The 21,372-nt window shown below is 43.5% G+C and overlaps 1 protein-coding gene across 6 annotated transcripts in view; it reads right to left on the reverse strand.

Annotated features, from left to right (window-relative positions):
- Positions 1-21,372, reverse strand: part of ENOX1 (ecto-NOX disulfide-thiol exchanger 1) — a 555,783-nt gene that overhangs the window by 112,378 nt on the left and 422,033 nt on the right. For all 6 annotated transcript variants that reach the window (XM_027591387.2, XM_027591386.2, XM_027591388.2 and 3 more), the window contains one exon: positions 19,839-19,956. In XM_027591387.2, the coding sequence (XP_027447188.1) occupies positions 19,839-19,956 (118 nt within the window). The remainder of the gene's footprint in view (positions 1-19,838; positions 19,957-21,372) is intronic.

Here is a 21,372-nt window from a genome sequence, read left to right on the forward strand (position 1 = left end):
TATTTCTAATAATATCTGGATTTCTCAAGAACTGTTCCTCTCGGGGTCTTTGGGGAACTCTGTGTTTAGCATTCTTCCCCCGCTCTGCCAGGCATCCTCCTGGAATGCCTGTGGGGTGCTGCTCAAGTATGTGTTTCTTTCCCACACGCAAAGAGTCTCTTCCAAGGATTTCATCAGCTGCTGCCCAGCTAGGCAGTTGTGCTGATAGGTCCAGATCACAGGATGATGTGGATGGATCCAAGACCCGAAGATATCCCCACCATATCTGTTGCCTACCAGCCCCTGTGGGCTGGTGACTTAGCCACTCCCCAGGCTCCACCTGACCCTCTGCATGCCACCTCTTCTAGCAGGCTGCCTGGGGGGCAGGGGGCTTGCAGAGACAGCACACTAGGTACCCAGAATCATGCTTTTCTTGGCTTTGTGCAGTGCTGTTCCTGAGAGGTGACTGCCCCAGAGGCTGCCACGGAACTCGTTCTCACCAGTGGGGCACGAGGGAGTGAAGTGTGTCTTCTGAATAATCAGTCTCTTCCCGCTGCTGGAATGGGCCTGGGTCTCTGAATTACCCCATGGAGGAAAGGGGCCCAGAGATCAGCAATATCTGCTTTGAACTCTTCTGTGCTCAAGAATAAAATTTTTGTTGCTGTTAAGCCCCTGAAAATGTGGGACTTATTTACGAAATAGCTGGTGCTCCTCTAATCCCAGTAATGGCTTGCATCAGGATCCCCTGGTGGGCATGCTGAAGCCCAGACTTCTGGGCCCTACCTCCAGAGTTGGCAATTTGGTGTGTCCGGGATAAAGCCTGAGAATCTGCGTTCCTCCAAGTTCTCAGGTGGTGCCGATGCTGCGGGGGCGAGGAGCCCATTTTGAGAACTGCTGCTCAGACCAGCACTCACTCTCTCACTTGGTTCCTGAATTGGGGCGATGCTTGGCTTGTCATTCTGGTTTCATTTCTTGACCTTCGTCTGTGTGAGCCCCAGCTCCATGCTCTGCACTGGGGAGGGCTGTCCTGCCCCCGCCCCATCCCTATGCCCTAAGCACCTCGTTATGGAGTGAGGGCGAGAGTTCTCCTTTCCCCATTTCCCCCAAATAAAAGTAGCAACACCCCAGCAGCAGCAGCGGTGGTGGTAATAGCTAACAATTCTGACATGCCAAGCCATGGGCTAAGCATATTACCTGCACAACCTCCTTTCAGCCTCACAAAAACATGATATAGTGAATACAATTATTGTTTCTATTTTACAGGTTGATGGAGCTGGGTTTGAGAGACACGGCGGGTTGTGCAGCTGGGCAGAGGTGCAGGGTTTATACTCAGCAAGTGTGACTCCAGAACCTCTGGTACTGGCCTGGGGTAGCTTAGGTGCAGTTCAGAGCTGGAGCTGGAGAGAGGGGGAAGCCAAGGATACCACCATAGTGGCAAATTTGTTGCTAAAAGAGAAAAAGCATTCCATTTGTGGCCCTGTTTGGGGAGTGTTCTGCTTGAGCCCCTATTTTAAAATAGACACACATGCATCTTCTGCAGGAGAATCCCTATGGGATGACCCATCTGGCACCCTCTGGGCAGTCTTGAGGCCTGACTCAAACCACGTAGGGATCTTCTTTCTGCTCTGTCTCTCGCTCTCCTCTGAGATGGCCATGCTGATAGTCGCTAACTGCTGAGCTCCTGAACCTCAGTCAGTTAATAAGGCTCCATTAAGAGAGCTGTGTCCAAACCACTCATGCTGATCATGGGATTCCTCAAGGACCAAAGTTAGATGCCTCCCCCATCCATCTGACCTCACCTATGTGCACCTTTAGTTAAGAGTATAGATGGTGGAAAACCTCCCTTCCCGCAGAGTCCTGTCCCCAAGACTTCCTCTGAATGGGCTGAGGAAGCCCCAAGGCCCAGGCCGACCCTCAGCGGACCAGGGGAAGGACTGGGGTCCTCCAGTGTCCAGGCATGGAGCTGAAATGCACCGTGGCCGCCCGCCACATGGCCAGGCTCCTGCCAGACAGCCTCCTATGGTCCCAACAAACTGTGATCGATCTGTTTTTCCATAACACCTGTATCACCGCGGAAGCAGCAATCTTCCTCAAATTGCTCATGGAAATTCCTTCTGCTACATTTTTGCAGGATTATTATTATTACAACTTAGCATTGACATAACATTTTATATTTGCAGTGTGCATTATAGTCTGCACATTAGCTATTATTAGGGAGAGCTAAACAGAAGCACAATGCGGTGTCTATTTCCATCTTTGTGTGAGGCCAGTGGAATAAGAGTAATTTGGAGAGTGCAGTAAGCTAGATCCTGTTATTATAATGGCTTAAATGTGAGTCTGGAGGCACAACCGGCAGCAGGTGACTCAGGAAATAAAAAAAAAAAATCCTCTGTTTGTCCCTGCACACAGCTCTTCCTAACGAAGGGGTTTACGGCAGCAGCAGCGGCCGTGAGGTACCGCTGGTGCAGAAACTACTGAGAATTCACATCATGCCTTCCTGCTTTGCCACCGACCTTATAGCCTCTGATATCACCCCCAACTCCCCCTCACTGTCCTCAGGGCAAAATAAGCGAAGGAAAGAGGCTTGCCCACTTCTTTCAATGGCAGGCGAAGTCTGCCATTTAAAATACTGTTGAAGGATGCTCTGTGGCCTGAGGGATGCCTTTTGAGGCCTCAGGCAGGCACCTATCAGCAAACCCCGCAAATCTTAGCAGAGCGCCTACTCTGGGCTAAGCACAGCCCCGTCTGACCTCAGTAGCTCCCTGCCCAGCTGTGAGAAGAACCACTCCCTGTGTGGACGTGGTGGCAGCCAGAAGGGGCTCTCCATACCACAGGGTGTGGAAGGAGGCCCAAAGGAGAGGAGGGTTGGGAAAGGCTGCTGAGAGTGCCTCTGGCTGGGAAAGGCTGCTGAGAGTGCCTCTGGCTGGGAAAGGCTGCTGAGAGTGCCTCTTTCCTGAAGAAGGTGAGGCAGGGGCCTTCAGGTCAGGCTCACACATTGCTAAGCTGAAGGGAAGCCTGAGTAGAGACGGCTTTCACAAAGGACCCAGCAGTCTCTAGGAGAAGGCACCCAGGCAGCCAGGGCTGGACCAGGGGGAGGGAGAGAAGAGGGGGCTGGGATGTTGGAGGCCCAGATCCAGGCAGCAGGTGTATTGAGAGGGACATCGCCCCACCACGACTCTACCTTTTCTTTTGATTAAACTTCAATTTTCTTTTTCACTTCCAATCCCTATGTTGATTTCTAAGACTCAGGGCCACATTCCACCCCCCCCCCCTTAAAGGCTTTTATTATTATTTTTGTTAAGATTTTATTTATTTGAGAGAAAGAGAGAGAGAGAGAGAAATAGCACGAGTGGGAGGGGCAGAGGGAGAGGGAGAGAGAATCTCAAGCAGATCCCATGCTGAGTGTGGAGCCTGACATGGGGCTTGATCCCAGGACCCCGAGATCATGACCTGAGCCGAAACCAAGAGTCGGATGCTGAACTGATTGCACCATCCAAGAGCCCCACCTTCTGAAGTCTTTAAAGATTCTTTTTTAGAGCAGTCAGACTCAGACCAAGATAAATCACACAATAACACAGGTGTCTGGGGGTAGTCACCCCTCCCTCGGCCGTGGCCGCCACCCTTTCAGACAGAGCGCCTCCCTTGGGGACAGTACTGTACCACTGGGTTTTGCTCTGTGCAACTTCACCCTAACTATCAATTGGTCTTGTCCAAAGAGAGAAATTTTAAACAGCAACCCTTCCCTTGAAGCAATTACCATGTGGGGACCATTACCACTTTTTCTCCACCAACATGCGGATTCCTTTCCCTTTTAACAAATGGTCATTTCTAATTTTTTTCAAGAAACCTTCCTCTCGAGAAGTGATGATTTCCTGCTCCTACTAACAGCCTCTCCCCCAGACACACAAACACACACCCACATAAAACATACCCACACTCTGAAATGTGAAATGAAGGTCAGCCAGAACCTAAACAATGTTCTCAGATCTAGGCAACATCTTGGGCAAAGAATAGCAACTTTTCCCACAGTTTTTATTTTTATAACATCAAATACTTGGGATAACAAAGATGAGTTGTAAAGAAACCTTTTTTCTCCCCTCAGTTTTTATGCTTTATATAAACTTTATCCGGTCTACTACGAGAGAACCAACACGTAGCTCTTAAGCTCGGGGGGAAGTGGAGGCTGGTAAAGGCACATCCTCTCCACCATCCTGGTCACTAGCATTGAGATTCATTTATACCCACGTATTTGTGCCTGACATTAGGAGAGAAAGAATCCCATCCTCTCTAAATATATCACCACGGCAGAATGACACTGGTATGAATAACTAAGGCCAATATTCCTCAAAAGTTTGTTCCACATGCAGCCTTCATTTGTCCCACTTTGGTAACTCTTAAATGAGAATTCTTGGACCCATCCCAAACCTTCTGAATCTGAGCGTCTGGAATGGGCCCTGAGGACGTGCACTTCAGCCACTTTCTAGGGTGGGTGGAGTGCCTGCCAAAGTTTTAGAACCACTTCCCTGGCTTTTTAGGGACCAAATCCCCATTTCTTCATGCTTTCTTCTTTTTTCCAGTCTTATATTTTTCATTATTTTTTTGACACCTGCCTTCTCTAACAGCTTTTCTGTTCTTAAAAGGACCTTCCCCTGTCCAGCTCTGACCATCCAACATGGCCGTCCAGCCTCTCTGCCACCTGCCTTGCCTTCTCACATTTCATGAATCTATCTACCTGCTCCTCTCTGAATGCTACTTACTGCCTCTCCCGTGATGATAGTGTGACTGAATGCTTTCATAAATCCTCCAGGCAGTGTCTCCAAAACACATTTTTCTGATCTACTGGATGTTGTGTATTACTTTTCTTCGTAGCCATATTTCTGGAGAAAGTTCCAGCTGCAGCCGGTCTGTGGCTTGCACCCAGGAGAGGCCCAGCTCGACGTCTGTGCTCTGTGGGAACTAACAATCCCTGACCGGGCCCTCAGACCAGCTTCCCCCTGAGGAGAGGGGGCCCATCCTTTGTGCGTGCTCTCCCCAGACTCATCGCTGGATCCTCGGAGGCTTTTCTCTTTGGCATGGGGCCAGGCATCACTGCTTCCTTGTCTCACCCCTGATGGATGAGAAAACAGTCCCTGGCTATTCTCTTAGAGTCTGAGAAAAGCCGAGACTATGTTCCTGGCCTTCATCACATTTTTCTGCATCAGACTACCTTCATTTTTTTTTCCTTCCTCCCAACTAGCCTTTTTCCCACTAGCCGAAGGATATGTCACATGTTCGTCACATGGATGTGAGGAGGGGGGTTGCCCGCCTGTGTCGTGCATGCCATACTTAAACTAATAATTGAGCTCCCATTCATTTCTTCTTTCTTCGGTCCTTTATCATTGCCTATGTCAGTCACTTCCTTTCCACTAAACATTTTTATCTTTTACTTCATTTTTATTGTCTTTTCATATTTTATTACCTTACCTCAACCTTTTTTCCCTTTCTTTCTTACGTATTATTGACAGACGTCAATCCTCATGTTACATACCAGTGTTTCTCAAGCCTCTGTGCTGCAGAAATACCTGAGCAGTAATTTATAACTTACGTGAGTGGGACTGAACTCCGAGGCATTGCTAGGAAAGCTTCCCACGTGGAGGCAGGGCTGTGAACCACTCATTTACACCTTCTGTTATTGCTCCCCAGTATCCATTCTCCACATGGCCACGGTACCAGGTATTTGCAAAATGCCATGGAATACCTTACTTGGTTATTTCTTACAACCTCAAGTGAACTCTCTTAGGATGAGTCTTATGTTACTACTGAGAAGGCTGAGGCTCAGAAGGGACCCATCGTTTGCCAAGCCACACCAGAAACAAAACTCAGATACCTCCAGAGGCCTCTGACCTCATCTGGTTCCAAGTTATTCTTTACTATATTCAGTCTCTTCCAGGGACTCAAATTCTCACTCATGTATCCATTTCCTCAGAGCCTTTCTGGTGATTTTACCACCCAAATGACCCTCTCATCCAAAAAGCATCAAGGTGAGCTTGGCCTTCCTTAGGCCCAGGAAGTAAGAAGGAAATGTGGAAGGAGGCCTTCCAAAAACTCGTTTTCAGAACTCTTAATTTCTTCTCATCCATTCAGATGGTTCTAGTTCACATTCTTCAACTGGACACATCTTCTCATTACTTTTTTCATCCCCAGAGCTTGGGTGCTACAAAATCCTGTTTCGACAAACTTTTCATTCATCTTCCCCAAGTCCTTGGGCAGGGAAAAGTGCACATATTTTAAAAAATGCCTAGATGGCTAAATTATAGCAATTTTTCCCTGGGAGAGAGTTGTTCAGATATTAAAACCCTCTGTGTATTGAGTATGATAATTTTTCTTATATCCCCACAAAAAGCAGTTTTTGCTTTGCTCATTAAAATGATTTGTTTTCGGTTTTTGATGAGTGTAATTTTTCAGGTAGCAATGTTTTATTCTTACTAGCAACTCTTTAAAAACCCTCTGCGAGTGCTGAAGCCCCAGTTAAGCACTATTAATCAAACACTAAATGCTTTTAAACAGCTCTACCCCTTTTTCTAATTGAGAAATAGAGCTGTTTGGGCAAGTTTATGAGGTGACTTTGATTCAATTAAAGAGGTCAGGGATGGAACAGACTTCAAACTCATATTCAATGATTTTAAAGAAATGACTTCCCTCCAATTAAACAGGAATTAGCATGAAATATTTTGTTTCTGAAAGGTTAAAATAATTCCTCTGAGAAACTAGCTCTCTTGTTTGCTAGCTCTTTATTGAACATGAGAGAGAAGGCGCCATGGATAGTTTTATATAACGTGCTCTGTTAACTTGGTGCTGATGATCCGGCATCAATTATAACATTCCTAAGAGTCATAAATGTTGCATTGAAGGGGCAAAGAGTCCAATTTAAGTTTTAATTTCTATTTCAAAAGCCCAAAGACCCAACAATTTTCAATCACTAAAAAAATCAAGATACATTTTCCATCTGCGTTAATTTCAACATAGTTCTAGGGGGAAAGGTTTCAAATATTACCTAATTTCTTTGCTATTCCTCATTTTAGCTTCATCCCTCACCTTGCCATAGTCCCCCATCTTTTAATGACCTGAAAGGACATGTCATTCTTCCTGTTCTAAAAAGTAACACATAGAGTCTTTGTTGTAGAATTATGGAAGCAGGATCCTGCAGAGGAGGGAAAAGGGACTGACATGTGTGGTAGTCTGGGGACTCCAGGGTATTCTTTTTTTTTTTTTCTTAAGATTTGATTTATTTATTTGACAGAGAGTAAGAGAGAGAGCACAAGCAGGGCGAGTGGCAGGCTGAGGCAGAGGCAGAGGGAGACGCAGGCTCCCTGCTAAACAAGGAGCCTGGGATCATGACCTGAGCTGAAGGCAGACGTTTAACTGACTGAGCCACCCAGACTCCCCATCCAGCAGTAGTCCTGAGAACACCGGCCACGTTCTTTTGTGTCCCTGCTCCTGTCAATTTCAGAGGGTCGTGCAGAGATTATACACAGGAGGGAGGCAAAGGGGGTAGGACAGAGAACAAGAAGGGACTTAAACCCACATTCCTCTTACGAGATTTGGAGCAAGTTGGTAAACCTCCATTAGACCTCAGGGTCCTCATCTAAAAACATGGTCAGTACTATAAAGATTAAATAGATACTAGTTGTGGGGTTTTTTTTTGGGGGGGGGGGGTAGTGTCCTAAACTGAAAAAAAGTCCTTTAACAGATTAGAAATTAGTTCTTCCTAGTTCGAATTTCCTATCCCATCATTCCACACATTCTTTTTTTTTTCTTTAAGATTTTATTTATTTATTTGACAGAGAGAGACAGAGAGAGAAGGGGAACACAAGCAGGGAGAGTGGGAGAGGGAGAAGCAGGCTTCCCGCGGAGCAGGGAGCCCGATGCGGGGCTCGATCCCAGGACCCCGGGATCACGACCTGAGCCGAAGGCAGACACTTAACGACTGAGCCCCCCAGGCACCCCTCCACACATTCTTGTTCGCCTACTATGTACAATGCCATATGCTGGCCATTCAGAAAGGAAAGGACCTCAGACTAGTCTTTAAGGAGCATACGGGGTGCAAGATCCTCCCATGTCATCATGTTTCCACTCTTATTTGCTTGAAACAAAACATAAACCAGGGATAAGACAGAGTTAAGATGAACAGATTTATACAATCTTTTCACAGATAATCTCTGCTCCCATAGTTCTTTATGTCAGAGTGTACCTGCTCACTTAGGCTCTAACTGCTGAGGGTACTGGGGGCAGACACTGTATGGACCCATGACCCAGGCCTATTCCAGGAAAAGGAGAACTCTGATCATGTGCTACGACAATTCTTCAGAGTAGATAAGCAACACTCTCAGAGCAAAGACTGAGTCTCAATTAGTCTTAAAAAGGACTTTGCTGATTTTTCCCCTTAATCTGGCACTGAAAGACAAATACCATGATCCCAAATACATCATAAAAATTCAATGAATATTCATTTTATCACTGCTTTGTACTATGACATTGCTTGAGATAATTCACAGAGGCAAAGAGCTAATAAGGATAGACAAATGGATGGCTTTAGGATACTCAGATTATACAAACTACACTACAAAAGTCTGGGTATGGCAGGTGGAGACAATTCTTTAAAAACTGATAAATCACTAAAAGAAGAATAAATCTTATCCTACCTCCACAAGATTTGCCAAATTGTCACTTATGTTGTACCTGAAAACTTGTAATGACAAAAACTACCCGATATAAACTTGCAGAATTTATTTGGTATTTCAACTAATTATTGTTTTGGGGGTAAAAAAAAAAACCCCACATTTTTCTCATTAAATTAAAACATGGGATGGAGAGGGAGAAGACATATTACTTGTAAGATCTCTACTGGATCAAAATGTCCCTGAGTCTGTGCATCTCATTAGGATTGATATTATTGTAGACGCTGTCCCTCAGACTTCGAGATTTATTAAGCAGTACATCTCATAAAAAAAGAAAAAAAAAAGGCCCCAGGAACAAGGAAGCTGGGACAGTACTTCAATAAGTCTGAAATTAGATAGAGAGTCAATAAACTGGTGATCTTCTCGTTGGCTTTCCCAGCCCTTGGGGATGCAAAGGAAATATGGGATGAGATGGGAAATAAAAGGGCTAATATTGTAGCTCAGATCATTCTAGATCAACGATCAAGTCTGTGCCTGTGTTTTGAGAAGTACCTCAATTTTTCTCTTCACTTGTTTGGAGAGTTTGGGAATGGGAAACAGAATTGGGACAGTATGTGTGGTTCACCAAAGAAAATGCATGACAGGGCACACAGCTCCTTCCCCAATGTACTTCACCTCTTCAAAGCATTTCTTCTTCTTCTTGCCTGAAGCCACAGAACAGATTGCTTTTGAGGAAATAAGTATCACTCAACTAGAAAAGAGACGGTGCCAATTTCCTGAATATTTTTAAAAGCTGGCATTTCTGTTGGAATGGGTTTAAGAACAGTTTGCTGGATGCACTGCCTATGTTGAAGCCAATCTCTTTCTAGTTAGTAGAAAATACAGAAAATAATGGGAAGACTAAACATAAGCCCCAGTCAGCGTTGTCCAGAGTAATATTTTAAGGTAATAAGCTCTCCAATCTACCTTCGCCTCCCAAGTGGCATCATGGTGCCGTGCACATTGCAGATGTTGATTTTATTTGATAACTGACTCTTATGATGCCCCTTAAGGCATCTGAGGAGTTTTCTTTTTCCCATTAAACTTAGTGGTGGCATATGAAGGTCACTAACCTGGAAAGACGGAAACTAGCACTGAGTTCTAGACTTTCCACTTGCTACCTTAGGGAAATAATGTAACTTCTCAACATGTGACTGCACATTCCTATCTGTAAAAAAAAAGAAGGTGGTTGTACAAGATGATTTCTAAGGGTTTCTTCCACATCTGAAGAGACTCATCATTGCCACTCCCTGTGGGTGCAAATTCAACATGGCTGCCCGGTTTAGAACTTGAATTATTTCTTGACTCTTAATTTAATAGTTATGAAAATATGATCAGCCCTTGGAATAGGAAATTGTTAAGACAATATGGTCTGGAAATTAAATGTGGAAATTTCCTCATGTAAAGCAAAAGAAGGCAATTCAATAAACTTCCATCATCTGTTACTGGTTACTATTTGTTACTACTTTTAATTTTCCTGTATAATTGGAAATGGTTAGGTATTCCCCAACCAATGTGAATTTCACCACAGGTTCTCTTAGGTAATTTTAAAATTAATATTTATTGTAGTTTAATTATTAAAATAATACAGGTATATTTTGTGGAAATTTTTGAGATGCACAGAGAAGAAAACACAAATCACCTGTAGTTACACCATCTAGAAATAATCACTCTGAATATTTTGACCTATATCCTTACATATTTTCCCCTAACATACAAATTGTGAATACAATACATATATAAACCACTTGGAATGATCCATACATTGATTTGTAACTGATTTTTATCACTTAGCAATATACTGAGAACCTCTCATGCCATGATATAGTGTGCCAGAGTAAGATTTTTCTCAAGGTTGCTTATGGATATGTAATTAATTAACCCATATCCCAGTGTTAGATATTGACGTGTTTCTAAAGCAATTCTACTAACTGAAAATTTAGATAACTGCATCAAGTGGCAATGATGCATGTCCCTCAAGTGGAAAGCAAAGGCCTCTGGGACACAGCAGCTTTGGAAGTATAGTGGGCTCATTAAAGAACCTCCAACACCCTACCTGAAGCACCACAATGAATACATTCCATCTTGCAACTTCTGCTCCGGAGGTGTTTCTCCCTATTTCTCTGCTACTCCTGGGGAATCCAAAATAAAATTTCCTTTCTTAACCACTTCCCAGAAGGCTGAAGACATTGTGTCCTGGAACTGGAGAGGAGTGGCTGAGCCCTAAGTCCCTCCCTGGTATCAAGGACATTCACCCAAGGAAAAGAGAAGAGTCTCTAAGCTGTTTAGACATGGGAGAGCTTACTGTAATAATAATTTGAAAACTGCTATAAACTTCAAAGTCTAGGGGCTTCTAAGTATAAGTATCATATCATGCAGGTGGAATTTCCAAGAAAGGGAAGAGAGTAATTACTTCTTTCAGTTACTTTTTTCATTAGCTATGAGGCCCTCAACTGTGTATGGCTTCCTGGAATTCTACAGGATGTCCTCTTGTTCTGGCTTGCTGTATTCATGCAGTAGACCTAGCATCGTCAGGTCTTTGATTAATGAAGCTTGTGGGCAACAGTGTTAGGAGTCAAGATATAATAACTATGTCACCAACTGTGTTTTGATGAAAAAAGCAATATGAAAACATAGGAGAATTAGGACAATGATGTTCATAAATAGTACATCAGTGCTAAGAAGCTGGTAACAGCATATGTTTTAATATAGTCTGGTATTGATTCTTTTGGCCAATGTCCCACTTTAATAGTGTTATAGTCACACTTTAAAATTTTAGATGGAGAGGTATAGAAGAAAAATCAATAGATACTAACTTTCCACTACCAACCAGTCTCATATCTATAGCCTCTCTGCCACACTCACATTTAAGGGACCTAAAAGATGCTTTGGGGATGGCTGGTCCAGTTATCAGGCTTTTAATAACCTCAAGTATCCACTCTGACCACCTCAAAGATTATAGCTTAGACTCACAAAGATTCATGCAAAGAAGCCTATGATCCAGAAAAGATAATCACTCATTTTCTCTATATTTTCTATTTCATTGACATTAAAAAAGGAAGCTTTAAAAAAAAAATTCACTGTTACAGAAGGAGAGCTGTCTGAAAACAAAATCATGTAGAATTATTGTTTCTGAGACTTAAAAAATATATAGATAAGTACTTCTATAGTTGCACTGTGCAGGAGAAAAAAAGATTAAAAAACGAAACCATCTTTTGTAGTATTATAACAGTTTTCTTCTTTCATTCTTCTTAATCATTAGATTTTCCAAAATGACCAAGTATAATTTTTATATGAAAAAATTCATATAGGGGCACCTGGGTGGCTCAGTCATTAATCGTCTGCCTTCGGCTCAGGTCGTGATCCCAGGGTCCTGGGATTGAGCCTCGCATTGGGTTCCCTGCTCAGCGGGAAGCCTGCTTCTCCCTCTCCCGCTCCCCCTGCTTGTGTTCCCTCTCTCGCTGTCTCTGTCAAATAATAAATAAAAATCTTTTAAAAATAAAAAAAACCAACAGATTTTATTTCTAAAATGTTACATGCTGCTGGAGGGCAATGAGCTGATCTACTACAAGTATTTTCTATAAGCACCAACTAGAATCAGTTGATTCTAAGGGACACTTGACAAATTGTCAGTGTTGAAAAGGATAATCCCCGTTTCATGATCAGAAATTCCTATTTATTATTTACAAACTAAAAAAGGAACAATTAGGAATAAACACTACTAAGGAATTCTTTCTTATGTTTAGAAAGAAAAAAAAAAACTTACAAACTTACCCAGATTCTGTCATCTAAACTCCCTTGAAAATATTCTGATTTTTTCCAGAAGTTGTGCAAACCACACTTAAATTCCAACAACACTGTGTTAATTTTGCTCAAATGAAGGCTGAAAACATATTTTAACATCCTGTTAGGATGAGATACTAAGAGTGTCGATAAAATGACACTAAAATAAATGTAAATTTAGATTGCGGTTACAAGTGGCTGCCTGACTCCTGGAAGATGTTAGGTTGCTATAGTATTTTCCATAGCAACTTTGCATCTTCTTACATAAATATTCCCTCAGAGTCCTTACAGCCTACTGAGAAAACAGGATTAAATCTACTCTTCTAAGGAATGATCCTGCATCAGACCTTATCAGAATGAAATGCCCAGAAAACATAATAAACTGCAATCTATGGCGGTGCTTTGGCAGGTGAGAGGTGTCGGGGCTGTGGGCTGTGCCTGAGCGGCTGTGTGGCGACCTTGGGCTGCACGCTGGCTATTTGTCTACACCCTGCCCAGGTCCTGGGCTCTGCAGTTCTCCCTGTGTGAGGACGGGCTGTGAACTTCCTCACTTTTCTCCTCTGCCTGCCAACTGCCCATGAGCCCAAGCCCTTCACCAGGCCCCAGGGGCTTGAGCCACTAGGCAAGAAGCCAGAGCTTAACAGAGCCGCAGACTGCTTCCCAAATGCAGCTAGACCCTGTGCGAGGCTGTCACATGGGAAACCATTAGGAGAACCACCCCCAGCTCCGAGCTAGCATGCACCAGGTGTAGACTCTTTGAGATCCTCAGTGAGGGTTCTACTGGGTTTTGCAGGCGTGCAGCACAGTTGCATGGTTAGAGTATCGGGCAAAATCTCTGGTCTCCTAGACCCAACACAATTTCAGCAGAACAAATCAATTTTACACAAAACACATGGTTAGAGAGCATTTGTGCCTATGTGAGAGATGTCAGGAATATGACATTGCCAGGTACTATATACAAATCAGATTATAAGGGGGCTAAGCTTAAAGAGAGCTTAGGCTTCAAATGTGACTTTACAAAACACACAAACAGTCTTGTTGGACAGGAATGCTTCTATTACAAAGGAATCCTAGGCTCGAGGATCAACTTAATAGCATCTGTCTCTTGCATTTAAAAGGTAAGGCAATTTACAAAAAAAAAAAAGTATTTCTACACTCTTCAAAAACATGTCCTTTATGAAAAGGGAACTGTAACTGCACATGAAATCAGGGAACTGAAATATCTGAAATAAACATTTGTTTGATTTCCTTTGGTAAGATTAGCAAGATTTAAAAGGGAAGGAGGTTGGGGGGTGGGCAGCCAAAGCCTAGGCATCTTGAGAATGAAGTTCTATTTCAAGAGTTCAAGAATGAAGCAGGTTGCTCAGCCCACATCATAAGATTTCCTTCGTCATCTTTCAGCCATATTAGTTTTAATTAATCACATTTCTTTGTTTGGCACTTGGATTCCCAGAAGACATTCTGTTGTGGTTGAAAATAAAAGGCTCATCTTTAATTCAGTGGTAGCTGATGGACACACGCCGCTGCTCTTTCTCTCCTTTGGTTTGTCATCACATGTGAAAACAGAAGTCTGCTAACAGATTATCCTTCCACGCTTCCTCTCACCACTGGTGCCCCTGCCTTGGGGGTCTGCTGGTGCGGGGAGTTCAGCACGGCTGTGGCCTCACCAAGTCATCTCACTTGTCATGTCTGAGCACTCTTTTCCCTCTGCTGAGTTCCGAGCAACTCCAGAGTAAGCCTGCTTAGATCACATGCAGTGTTTCCTAAAGGCTTCTACCAGCTGTGGGTGACATGGCCCCCTTCAGTGGGCCCCCATGAGTAGGCAGCAGGACCCAGCTCTGGTGTCCAATGGCTCCTTCCTTCTGTGCCCAGGCTGGTGCCCAGGGCAGCAGTAATCCTCTTCTCAGGCTTGTGACAAATTGTAATCTGTCGGGCACCCTTTATGTCTTTCAAAAACACTCTTGTATAGGAAATAAACTAAAGCAGAAAAAACAATGGCAGTCCCAGTGTTCAAAGAGATCAAGGGGAGGGGCGCCTGAGTGGTTCAGTCGGTTGAGCTTCTGATTCTTGGTTTTGGCTCAGGTTATATCTCAGTGGGGAGGCTGCTTCTCTCTCTCTCCCTCTGCCCATACCCCCCGCCTTTAAAATAAATAAGTAAATAAATAAATACTTTTTTTATTTTTAAAGATTCATTTGAGTGTGAGAGAGAGAGCACGCGAGAGTGCAAGAGCAGGGGGAGGGGCAGAGAGAGAGGCAGATTCCCCACTAAGCAGGGAGCCCTATGTGGGGCTGGATCCCAGGACTCTGAGATCATGACCTGAGCCAAAGGCAGATACTTAACCAACTGAGCCACTCAGGTACCCCAATAAATAAATAAATCCTTAAAAAAAAAACAAAGAGGGGCACCTGGGTGGCTCAGTTGTTAAGCGTCTGCCTCCAGCTCAGGGCATGATCCCAGGGTCCTGGGATCGAGCCCCACATCAGGCTCCCTGCTCAGCCGGAAGCCTGCTTCTCCCTCTCCCACTCCCCCTGTTGTATTCCTTCTCTTGCTGTGTCTCTCTCTGTCAAATAAATAAAAAAAAAAATCTTAAAAAAAAAGAGATCAAGGGGATAGTCAGAGAGAGCGTAATTATTATTACTATTAATTTTTTTAACCTCAAGCTTTCAGCTACATGTAGAATTATTCAGAAAACTGAATACTGCTGATTCCAACTGAACTTTATTGTGAGTCCCTAATTTGATTCAGTTAGCTGAAAGATTCGGGAAATCCTTGCTGGACGTCTTATTGAAATTAGAAAAATAAATCTGTACCTACATGTGGTAAGTTTCCATGGCAAATCAACAACCAAGAAAACACTTTTCGTAATTAAAGGAGTATGTGCTCCTATAAAGAGCTCAGAGTTTAAATGAGGTGTAATCAAAATCCAAGAACACTTGTTTGTGAGTTATGAAATGTTTTAAGGGTGGTCTATTATGAAAAGATATTTTAGCTTTACTCTTCTAAAATTTGTGTTCAATGTACAATCTATACTTACCATATACTGGATAAGGTGCATACGCTAGATAGTGATATTCATTTTGGTTTATAGTGAATTTAAAGCAATGGCTTTAGAACATATTTGGCATTAGGCTTTTAGGCATTTAGGCACTGTACTTTTATTGACTTAAAATGTATATTTCTTTTTTTTTTTAAAGATTTTATTTATTTATTTGACAGAGAGAGACACAGCGAGAGAGGGAACACAGCAGGGGAGTGGGAGAGGGAGAAGCAGGCTTCCCACGGAGCAGGGAGCCCGATGCGGGGCTTGATCCCAGGACCCTGGGATCATGACCTGATCTGAAGGCAGATGCTTAACGACTGAGCCACCCAGGCGCCCCCAAATGTATGTTTCTTCTCTTCAAAAAGTATCTCACACTCTTGAGGGCAGGACAGACTATGTCTAGCCCTCTCCATATCTCCTGGGCTTACAGTGCTCTGCGCACAAGAAGGGCTTGACAAATGTTTGTTAATAATTAGAATGATGCTGAGCGTCAGCTCTCTGGGTCCTAGCCTATTCAGCACGTGGCACTGGATTCTGAATGCGTAAGAGTTTTGCACATTTTGGAGAAATGAATCATCCTTGTTTGAACAAGCTTCTTCGTGCTTGCCATTTAAATTTAGAGCAAATGTTCTCAGGGTTACACCCTTCCCATCAACTTATGGGACAAAGGCATCAAAAAGACCAGAAGAAGGCGAATATGCAATTGAAGTCAACAAAATTCACTTACTTGGTGAAAGGCCCAGGGCCAGGTGCTGGAGGGTGACTAAGGCAAGCAGAGTACACAGTGACTGAGCACTTACTATGTGCTCGACACTGTAAGTACAGTTGGGAGGTCTCTACCTGCACGGACTCCACAGTACTACACCTGATCGGGTTCTGCCACCCACACGAGGCCTTACACTCTGGACAGACTTCCTCTTTTCCTCCCTTTTCTCCCTGTGCACTTCTGCCCACCCCCACTGCCAACCTGGAGGAGGGAGGAGAAGAAGGAGCAATAGATCTGGCTTTTAAAGTTGGGCTTAATTCCAGTAAGAGGCAGACTTTGCGGCAATAAATGTGAATTTTTATCAAAAATTATCTTCATAGGCTTTGGAGCAGGATGCCAATCTTCTTGAATGAATGCTTTGATAAATCTGTCTTGAGTTTCAAATTTATTAACAAAACTCATTTTCATTTTTATCGGCATCTTAGTTTTGCTCCAGCAAACTCCGTTTCCCCCTTAAGAGTCAACTGATAAGGAACAGTGAGCTGCCTGCCCAGAATTAGATGGTAGTGGTGACAGTAGTGGAGAACTCTCTAGCCAAAGACACACTGCGGAGTTATTACGTGTGGTAAAAGGCAAAAGCACAGTGAAATCTTCTTCATAACCACAAAAGCAGAGATATGCTAAAAGACACGGATTTAAAAAATAAATAAATAAATAAACCCAAGCTATCACATAAGTCCTCACAAAAAAATCCTGTCTCTTCTAGAAACCAAAGTCGACTCTCTCTGCCTCCCCCTCAGAAATAAAACCCATGCAGGTTGGTCTCTGCTCTAGGAGGAAATGAAGAGCAAGGGAGGCCGTGGTAGACCCGCCTCACGCATCCTACAAGGAGGTGGCCTTGCCACAGTCCTCTCGGGCAGGAGGCTCCACGAAGGATGTTCTCCCCTGGCATTCCCAAGAAGTCTTGGGTCACCCAATGACTGGGAGGTTGGAGGCCAAAGCTCACTGTTTGAGCAGACAGGAGGAGGGCAAGAGATTTTTTAAAAGAATAGAGGCGTTTACTTCTAGGTGCCCTCGGCAATTGCCGCCAGTGAATCAGAGCACTAGGTTTTGAGATGTCTGCTCCTGGGTGATGGACAGATGCCAATTTGCACCTAAAATGAATGCGGAGTTGCCTGATGATACTGCTGAAAGGTGTGTTTCCCTCAGGTTGCAGGGCCTCAATCCCTCCCCTTCCAGCAGCCGTTTGCAGGGATCCAGCGGGAGCTTGGTCAAAGGACCAGATGGGAATTCTTGCTGTCAAGTGGTGTCCCCGAATATGTTGGGCTGAAAGAAAAACAGCTTCCAGCCTTTTGGCGGGATCTTCAGGGCCCACTGGAATAAAAAAGGTTAGCTGCTTTCCTTCCCCTCTAATTGGTCCTGAGCTTTCCCCCATAAACCACATGTTGCGTTCTCTGGTCCATCTCATTTTTGAAAAGCACGAAAAAGATTCTGAACTCCTGGGAACCTGGCATTTGAACTCCAGTTCTTCCATCTCTTTCCCCGGCACTTGGTATAGAACATGCTTGGTGCTGTGTTCATTCATGCCGCTGACCAAGGAACAAACCTGGAGAACTCAAAGTTCAGCTCCTGCTTAGGCTCTTACCAGATGCCTGGGGGAGAAATCAACAGAGATCTGGGAAAGAGGCTCTCAGTGAAGCTTCCAGAGAGGATCTCGTGTCCCTGCTGAGCAAACAGGACTTTGAGTTCTTCCGCAGCAGAGCTCAGGGACTGATCCTGGGGGTCTGGGCTTGCTGCCATGGTCTATAAGACTTCCCCATTGGAGCCGACTGTTCTGAGTCATTCTTATTCTTGTCCTCTTCCGAGCAGACTATGAAATTATACACATTCCTTACTTGGGAAATTGATAACTTGTTTAAAAAGAAATATCACCCCCAAATTAAAAAAAAAGCCACGGGTTCAAATAAGAATTTCTGATGGATTCCGTTCTTTTCTTCTACACCTACCTTGTAAGAATGTTAAAGATCCAAGTTTCATGTAAACTTGCCCCTCATCTAGAAACTTCAAAAATGACGAAAGCTTTCTTGAGAGGAAAAAACAATTATTTATTTATCGGAAGATCTCATTAAATTTAAGAAATTCACATTAAAACTCGCTCTTTTCTTTTGATAAGTGAAGGTTTGCCGAATAGAGATTGCTGTCCTCAAATAAGCAAGTCCAAGTCCAATAATCAAGCAGTCCTGAGAAATTTCATATCTACTTAATAAGAGACATACATTGACACATAAATGTAGGTTCATTTTTCAGACAAAGGATGTATGGCTTCAAAAAATAGTGGCATGGTGCCTGCTTTTATGCTAAGCTTCTAAAAGATTTAAATGAGTGGAATTTGAGGATGAAAGGGAAATTTTCTAAGGCACTGGTCCTGAAACTTTAGTACGCATCAGAATTTCCGGGAGGATTTAAATCACAGATTGCTGAAACTCACACCCCCACCACCTCTGCCTCCCCTAGAGTTTCTGATTCCTTAGGTATTGAGTAGGGCCCGAGGATTTACATTTCTAAGTTCCTAGGTGATGCTGATGTTGCCGGACTGAGGACCACACTTTTAAGAACCACTACTCTAATGAAATTAAAGTCCCTTCTGTATCTGCCTGGTGCAGAGCATTTTCTTGTGATCGTCATTTACGCCCCTGGCCCTCACTAAACCCTGGAGAAACAGAGCACTCTTACCACTTTGCAATCTTGCTGACCTGAGCATGTTGGAATCTTGGTTTTGGCTTCTACAAACATATCAGCAAAGATCCTCTGTTCCTGTTCTTGATTTTGTTAAAGAGCCTGAGATGGGTATTTTAGTCATGGGTACATAAGAGGAGACAGGTCAAATCTAAGCAATCCCTCTGATTTCCTTTTTTGGAAATGGTGGCAATTGTGGTCCTTCCCAGGCCCCTTAGACAACACTCTTCCTCTCAGACAAGCAGTCTCCTTGGTGTCTCCCACATCTAAGTGAGCATTTATCGTGCCTGCAATACTGAGAGATTTACATCTAATTTGAGGAGAGAGATTTCAATCAGCCTCTTGGTTCAGGCAGAGCACATAAAGCAAGGTCCTCTCTCAGCTTCTCTCCTTTTTACAACTCAAGGAGTGATACTCCTTTCTTGGTACCAAAAGGGGCCACCCCTTTGATTACAGGTTAGGCAACGTTTATTGGAAAACTATTCTAATTCTCCAGCACATTGGCTCAGAGGCTAGAAAGCTTCTTCTGGGATTAAACAATTCCCACGTAAGAAGTACACTGACTGAAACCAAATTCTATGTGTATTTCAGCATCAGTGGTGGCTGCCACGCTCTGGAAAAGGATTTTTATGGGAATAGGCAAATATCCCTGAGAAAAGTACAACAGCCCCAGATCTACGGATGGAGAAACAACTGGAGCAATTTAAATCATCATGTTCCTAAGAAGGAGTTTAAAGTTCTATTAATAAAAGGTAGAGTCACTCAAAGATGAAAGTTTAGTGTAACTCAAGTAAAAGTGAGTTATGCGGCCATTCCCAATACCTACGCCCCATCTGAGATCTGGAAGAGCGTGATGGTGTCTCACAGGGGTGCGCGTGTGGCAGTCGTCAGCATTACCTGATTCATCGACTCGCATTTTTTTAGTAGGGCTGTCACAATTCTCATCATCTGACATTTCCATTTCTTCTTCGCGGCGGATGCCCATGAGCTGCTCACTTTGAGCGTTCCGGAGCTCCTGAAAGCAGAAGATAGGAGGATGTCAGAGTCACAGACACACGTCAACATACCTTTTCCCAGTGGTCTTTTGGTGTATTCCGACTGACATATGAACGCTTAGAATCTGAATTGTTTCCCTCCCAGACACTGCCCCGTGTAATCTGGAATGAAGTTCTGAGGGGTGTAGGGAGTGGAAAGACCCAGGGATAAATCCTGGCTCACCAATGACTAGCCAGGGGGTCTTCAGCAAATTATTTCATCTCTTGAGTCTCAATTTCCTCATTTGCCAGAAAGGGTATAATAATATCACCTAGTAGGATTCCAGAGAAATGCCTCTTGCCATGACCGGCACACAAGGAGGGACTCTGAGCTAATGATAAGAAACATGCACGATGGCACTTATAAAAGGCCTTGTTGACCACTGACCCACTGTGTAAATTCAGGAATGTTTCTTCATCTCTCTTAACCTTGATTTACTCATTGGAATACTGTGATGATAACAGTTTTGAAGATCAAATAAGTTAATGCATGCAAAACTCCTTAGCATTACGCTAGACACTTGGTTTGCTAAGTTGATAACGTGGACCACTGGAATTCTTCATGCAAAATAGTGACCCTGCAGGGTGCCTGGGTGCCTCAGTCGGTTAAGGTTGAGCATCTGCCTTCAGCTCAGGTCATGATCCCACGGTCCTGGGACTGAGCCAGCATGGGCTCCCTGCTCAGCAGGAGGGTTTGCTTCTAACTCTCCCTCTGCCCCTCCCCCCACTCATGATTTCTCTCTAATAAATGAATAACATCTTAAAAAAAATAGTGCCCTTACACTGTGTGTGCACGCCCCTGTGTGATCATATGCACACACCATTCAGACATCCAAATGGCAAAATGCAAAAGATGCTGGAGGACAAAATAAAACCGATGCCTTCTTTTTGGTGTTTCACATCATCATGTAACGTTTAGTGTTTTTGTTGTGATGGTTGTTCTGACATCACTGAAAGACCGTAGATCATATCGTACTTTGTCTACTTACTAGAGGAGTGATTGCAGTCAAAGAGTGTATGTGAAAACTCACTGTAAAAAGTAACGAGTCACAATAAAGTTTTTACTCCCTTACCTAAAAATCAGGACACTCTAATTATTCATGGTAAGTAATTACATTATTTTGTATTACTGAATATTGTGTATTTGTGAATCCTTATCAATTCTGTTCTCTCACATGTACTGTCCTCAACAAAACAAAACAAAGGAGGGGAGGGACTACATTATTCTTTTTCTCCCTACTGAAATTGAAGTCTCTAAATAAAAGCCAAAGAGTTAAAATAATTTTGCTTTTAATAAATCTCTGAATAACAATAAAACTAAATTAGAACACCTAATGTATTAATGGCATGATTTTAAGCACAGTTCTAGTGCCCATTTGATAGATGTGCATATTTTA

This window comes from Zalophus californianus, chromosome 3, assembly GCF_009762305.2.
Source record: "Zalophus californianus isolate mZalCal1 chromosome 3, mZalCal1.pri.v2, whole genome shotgun sequence".
In the NCBI taxonomy this organism is placed as follows: domain Eukaryota; kingdom Metazoa; phylum Chordata; class Mammalia; order Carnivora; family Otariidae; genus Zalophus; species Zalophus californianus.